Genomic DNA, 7,000 nt, shown 5'->3' with positions numbered 1-7,000 from the left:
TAAAATAACCTTTAGGATCGCAACCCTATTATTTAGAACAGACCTATATTTTACAGAACAAACCAAGAATTATTATTAACTTTCTTTACAGTAACACCATGGAAACTAGATTAGCAGATTCTTGTAATCACCCTCATGCAATCCGTACAGCCGTACCAAGCATCATTATTTATGCTAATTGCTTAAACAAATATCACGTGATGCTAAACGTTCTTTAATTAGGATAATTTTATAAAAATTATTAAAAGTGTGCTGAAAAGTTGATAATGAATAAGAAATAATAACCGTCCACCGTATGATTCTTTTGAAAACTTGAGCTAGAAACTTCTAATTTAGATTTCTTGGTCTAACCAATACTTATGCTGCACGTGCTTTCACCTTATTGTTTTGCTGCTCTAAATCAGCCGTCTTTAATCCGAATGAAAAAAACTAAAAACGGTCCACTTTTAGTCGTAGGTGAAGCTGTAGTAAAAATGTTAGACTGATACTTCACGTGACTTTTTGCGTAGAAGTACGCAAAAACTTTCTTCAAATTTAATCGGATTTTGTTGAATAACTTTGCATATGTGGCGTATATTTATACCAAATAAAGATCCTAATTATAGGTTGTAAAGATCTATCAGTGTACTAAATTTGAAAAATAGCCATAAAAATTAAGTATGTTTTTCTATCAAGTAAAGTTTCATTACTTTTGACGCGAAAAAAAAAAAGAGGAAGAAACTCAATCAAAATTGGAAATGTTATATCTCAGGTATTTCTTGATGGATTGGTATGTGCAGTAAAAGTCCAGTATAGCACATCCACTACAAATATGCGATAGTTTGGATTACCACAGTCCGAGATACAGAAGGTGGAATATCTCTAAACTCCTGCTGATAACACACAGTGTGACCTGCAGGTTGTTTTGACCACAAGGCACACTACTGGTATCTTGATCATACAGAATTATTGATCACATTTTGGGTGTTTTAATAGTGTTATGTGTAGTTAACACACAGTATTCTGATCACATTTTGGGTGTTTTAATAGTGTTATGTATAGTTATCACACAGTATTATTGATCACATTTTGGGTGTTTTAATAGTGTTATGTGTAGTTAACACACAGTATTCTGATCACATTTTGGGTGTTTTAATAGTGTTATGTATAGTTATCACACAGTATTGTTGATCACATTTTTGGTGTTTTAATAGTGTTATATATAGTTATCACACAGTATTGTTGATCACATTTTTGGTGTTTTAATAGTGTTATATATAGTTATCACACAGTATTGTTGATCACATTTTGGGTGTTTTTAAAATGTTATATATATTTATCACACAGTATTGTTGATCACATTTTTGGTGTTTTAATAGTGTTATATATAGTTATCACACAGTATTGTTGATCACATTTTGGGTGCTTTTATAGTGTTATATATATTTATCGCACAGTATTCTGATCACATTTTGGGTGTTTTAATAGTGTTATGTATAGTTATCACACAGTATTGTTGATCACATTTTTGGTGTTTTAATGGTGTTATATATAGTTATCACACAGTATTGTTGATCACATTCTGGGTGTTTTAATAGTGTTGTATATAGTAATCACACAGTATTGTTGATCACATTTTGGGTGTTTTAATAGAGTTATGTATAGTTATCACACAGTATTGTTGATCACATTTTGAGTGTTTTAATAGTGTTATGTATATTTATCACACAGTATTGTTGATCACATTTTGGATGTTTTAATAGTGTTATGTATATTTATCACACATTATTGTTGATCACATTTTTGAGTGTTTTAATAGTGTTATGTATATTTATCACACAGTATTGTTGATCACATTTTGGATGTTTTAATAGTGTTATGTATATTTATCACACAGTATTGTTGATCACATTTTTGAGTGTTTTAATAGTGTTATGTATATTTATCACACAGTATTGTTGATCACATTCTGGGTGTTTTAATAGTGTTGTATATAGTAATCACACAGTATTGTTGATCACATTTTGGGTGTTTTAATAGAGTTATGTATAGTTATCACACAGTATTGTTGATCACATTTTGAGTGTTTTAAAAGTTTTATGTAGAGTTATCACACAGTATTTTTGATCACATTTTGAGTGTTTTAATAGTGTTATATATAGTTATCATACAGTATTGTTGATCACATTTTGGGTGTTTTAATAGTGTTATATATAGTTATCATACAGTATTGTTGATCACATTTTGAGTGTTTTAAAAGTGTTACATGTAGTTATCACACAGTATTATTGATCACATTTTGAGTGTTTTAAAAGTGTTATGTATATTTATCATACTGTATTGTTGATCACATTTGGGGTATTTTAATAGTGTTATGTATAGTTATCACAGAGTATTGTTCATCACATTTTGTAAACACCATAATAAATAACAAATTAAGTATTAACTACAAGACATTAAGATAGAGACATACGTAACATAAGCTCAGGAAATACTTGATACTACTTTGGAACTTCAAATAATTTTATAATGTTAAAATATTTGATGGATAAAACAAAATATACTTTGTTTGATAAACATGAAACATACACATTCAGATTTGTGGTTATGAAACAAATGAAACGACGAAAAACACACGAACATTATTAGGTATTTTCACCTGATATTTTGAAAATATAAAATTAATTGACATTTCATACGTCAGTAACATAAAACTTATTTTTTTGTTAATATTGATTATGCTGCTGGAATGATGAACATTTAGAGAAGACAGAAGTGGTTCTGTGGTTTCGCTAAAAATCATCTTACTGAAAATATTAAGTTCTTGATATTTCCTATATACGGACATTTAAATAATTTACATCGTACCATTTGAAAATCTTAAGAATGAATAAGTAATGAACAACAGTAACATTACATGGACCTAAGTAATGAACAACAATAACATTACATGGACCTAAGTAATGAACGACAATAATATTACATGGACCAAAGTAATGAACAACAATAACATTACATGGACCTAAGTAATGAGCAACAATAACATTATATGCACCTAAGTAATGAACAACAATAACATTATATGGACCTAACAAATGAACAACAATAACATTATGTGGACCTAACTAATGAACAACAATAACATTACATGGACCTAAGTAATGAACAACAATAACATTATATGGACCTAAGTAATGAACAACAATAACATTATGTGGACCTAAGTAATGAACAACAATAACATTACATGGACCTAAGTAATGAACAACAATAACATTACATGGACCAAAGTAATGAACAACAATAACATTAAAAGAGTAGCAGTAACATTACATGGACCTAAGAAATGAACAACAATAACATTACATGAACCTAAGAAAAGAGCAGCAGTAACATTATATGAACCTTAGAAATGAACAACAATAACATTACATGGACCTAAAAAATTAACAACAATAACATTATGTGGACATAACAAATGAACAACAATAACATAATATGGGCCTAAGAAATGAACAACAATAACATTACATGGACCAAAGAAATGAACAACAATAACATTTCATGGACCTAAGAAATGAACAACAATAACATTACATGGACCAAAGAAATGAACAACAATAACATTACATGGACCTAAGAAAAGAGCAGCAGTAACATTATATGGACCTAAGAAATGAACAACAACAACATTATATGGACCTAAGAAATGAACAACAATAACATTATGTAGACCTAAGAAATGAACAATAATAACATTAAGTGTACCTAAGAAATGAACAACAATAACATTATATGGGTCTAAGAAATGAACAACAATAACATTATATGGGTCTAAGAAATGAACAACAATAACATTATGTGGACCTAAGAAATGAACAACAATAACATTATATGGGTCTAAGAAATGAACAACACTAACATTATATGGGTCTAAGAAATGAACAACACTAACATTATATGGGTCTAAGAAATGAACAACAATAACATTATATGGGTCTAAGAAATGAACAACACTAACATTATATGGGTCTAAGAAATGAACAACAATAACATTATGTGGACCTAACAAATGAACAACAATAACATTATATGGGCCTAAGAAATGAACAACAATAACATTATGTGGACCTAAGAAATGAACAACAATAACATTATGTGGACTTAACAAATGAACAATAATAACATTATGTGGACCTAAGAAATGAACAACAATAACATTATGTGGACTTAACAAATGAACAACAATAACATTATGTGAACCTAAGAAATAAACAACAATAACATTATGTGGACCTAAGAAATGAACAACAATAACATTATGTGGACCTAAGAAATGAACAACAATAACATTATGTGGACATAAGAAATGAACAACAATAACATTATGTGGACATAAGAAATGAACAACAATAATATTATATGGACCTAAGTAATGAACAAATGAACAACAATAACATTATGTGAACCTAAAAAATGAACAACAATAACATTATGTGGACCTAAGAAATGAACAACAATAACATTATATGGACATAAGTAATGAACAACAATAACATTATGTGGACATAAGTAATGAACAACAATAATATTATATGGACCTAAGAAATGAACAACAATAACATTATATGGATATAAGAAATGAACAACAAAAATATTATATTATGTCCATATAATATTATTGTTGTTCATTTCTTATGTCCATATAATATTATTGTTGTTCATTTCTTATGTCCAGTAATGAACAACAATAACATTATGTGGACCTAAGTAATGAACAACAATAACATTATATGGACATAAGAAATGAACAACAATAACATTATATGGACATACTGTTTTGAGAAAGTCATATTCCAGTTTATTATTTCACGAATTTGAAAGAGCTTCAATAATTTGTAATGTAATGCTTGTGTAAAGTCAAGGTTTTGCGAATTGTGATCTGTTATTGCAAAACCACGATGAAAACGGCTTTATTCGTACTAATCTTATTACTTTAAAATAACCTTAAGTTACGATAAACAAAAAGAGTATTTTATGTTACTCACCAATCAGAAAAGAGGAATTCCCCTGTAGAAAATACGTCACTTTCTTCCATGGTAATTAGAAAGAAGAAGACGGCTAAAGCTGTCACGTTGATAACAAATTTAAGGAGGAAATGTAGCCGCAGAAAGGTGGAGGTAGCAGTCATGGCTAAAACTGCACAGTAAGTGTAGTACTATTGACAGACAGAACATATAATTAGTTGTCGTAAAACAAACTTTAAAGTATTTTTATTCATGTCAAAATGCTGATATTTGATTTGATTTATTCAGACGAAAATCTTTATTGACATATTTCTATATATCTGAGTCTTATTCGGTACATACTAAATAGCGTCCTCTTGCGATGAAATATAAAAAAAGATATTTGCAAGATAAAATAATATAATTGTAAATCATTTAGCTGTAACATCTCTTACTTAATAAATATATATAAAAAATAGCACCATAGGTCTGTTATAATTTGTGTGTGTACACTATGATTGGTTGATAACAATGTGTGTGTACACTATCATTGGTCTCTTAGAATGTGTGTGTACACTATAATTGGTTGATCACAATGTGTGTGTGCACTATCATTGGTCTCTTATTATGTGTGAGAGTACACTATCATTGGTTTATTATAATGTGTGCGTTCACAATCACAGGTCGGTAATAATTTGTGTGTACACTATCATTGGTTGATAACAATGTGTGTATATACTATCATTGGGCTATTATAATATATGTATTCACCATCATTGGTATATTATAATGTGTGTACACTATCATTGGTATATTATAATGTGTGCGTGTACACTATCATTGGTCTGTTATAATATATGTGTACACTATCATTGGTATATTATAATATGTGTGTACACTATCATTGGTCTGTTATAATGTATGTGTACACTATCATTGGGCTATTATAATATATGTGTACACTATTATTGGTATATTATAATGTGTGTGTGTACACTATCATTGGTCTGTTATATTGTGTGTGTACACTATCATTGGTCTGTTATAAAATGTGTCACACTATCATTGGTCTGTTATAATGTGTGTGTGTACACTATCAATGGTCTATTATAATGTGTGTGTACACTATCTTTGGTATGTTATAATGTGTGTGTACACTATCATTGATCTATTATAATGTGTGTGTACACTATCAATGGTCTATTATAATGTGTGTGTACACTATCTTTGTACAGATATATTATAATAGACCATTGATACTGTACACATATATTATAATAGCCTAATGATAGTGTACACACACACATTATAACATACCACTATCTTTGGTATGTTATAATGTGTGTGTACACTATCATTGGCTATTATAATGTGTGTGTACACTATCATTGGTATGTTACACTTCTGTGTTCGTTTGTAAATTTTCTGTAAAAATTCTTTCCGAAGAAACTTTAGCGATACAAGTCCTTTCTTAAATAAAACTAGTTTATTCTTTCTCAATACAACTTTACAATACTCTTAATTTCCACAATCATGCTATAACTTAAACAAACGCTATAATTCACAACGAACGATTCACGCGCTTAACTCAATTGTCCGTCTCTATCTCTGTCTGCAATTCAATTCCATTGTTGCCGTCACTTCTCACCGGTCTTATATATACAAAAAGCATACATCTCGTTTCTTCTTGACTCTTCTAGAATATCATAACAGTATGTTATAATGTGTGTGTACATTATTATTGGTCTATTATAATGTGTATGTACACTATCATTGGTATATTATAATGTGTGTGTACATTATCATTGGTCTGTTATAATATATGTGTACACTATTATTGGTATATTATAATGTGTATGTACACTATTATTGGTATATTATAATGTGTGTGTACATTATCATTGGGCTATTATAGTATATGGCCCGGCATGGCCAGGTGGATAAGGCGCTACGACTCACAATCTGAGGGTCGCGGGTTCAATCCGCATCCCACCAAACATGACTCGCCCTTTCAG

The 7,000-nt window shown here is 29.5% G+C and overlaps 1 protein-coding gene across 1 annotated transcript in view; it reads right to left on the bottom strand.

The window, feature by feature from the left end:
* LOC111089801 (adenylate cyclase type 2-like) overlaps positions 1–7,000 on the bottom strand; it is a gene marked incomplete at its 5' end in the record, with an annotated part of 37,452 nt that overhangs the window by 8,474 nt on the left and 21,978 nt on the right. The window contains one exon of the mRNA XM_022402907.1: positions 5,028–5,197. Within this exon, the coding sequence (XP_022258615.1) occupies positions 5,028–5,197 (170 nt within the window). The remainder of the gene's footprint in view (positions 1–5,027; positions 5,198–7,000) is intronic.

Source organism: Limulus polyphemus, unplaced genomic scaffold (genome assembly GCF_000517525.1).
Source record: "Limulus polyphemus unplaced genomic scaffold, Limulus_polyphemus-2.1.2 Scaffold7412, whole genome shotgun sequence".
NCBI lineage: Eukaryota > Metazoa > Arthropoda > Merostomata > Xiphosura > Limulidae > Limulus > Limulus polyphemus.
The sequence above is the reverse complement of the archived record's forward strand: the minus strand, read 5'-3'. Positions and strand labels throughout refer to the sequence as shown.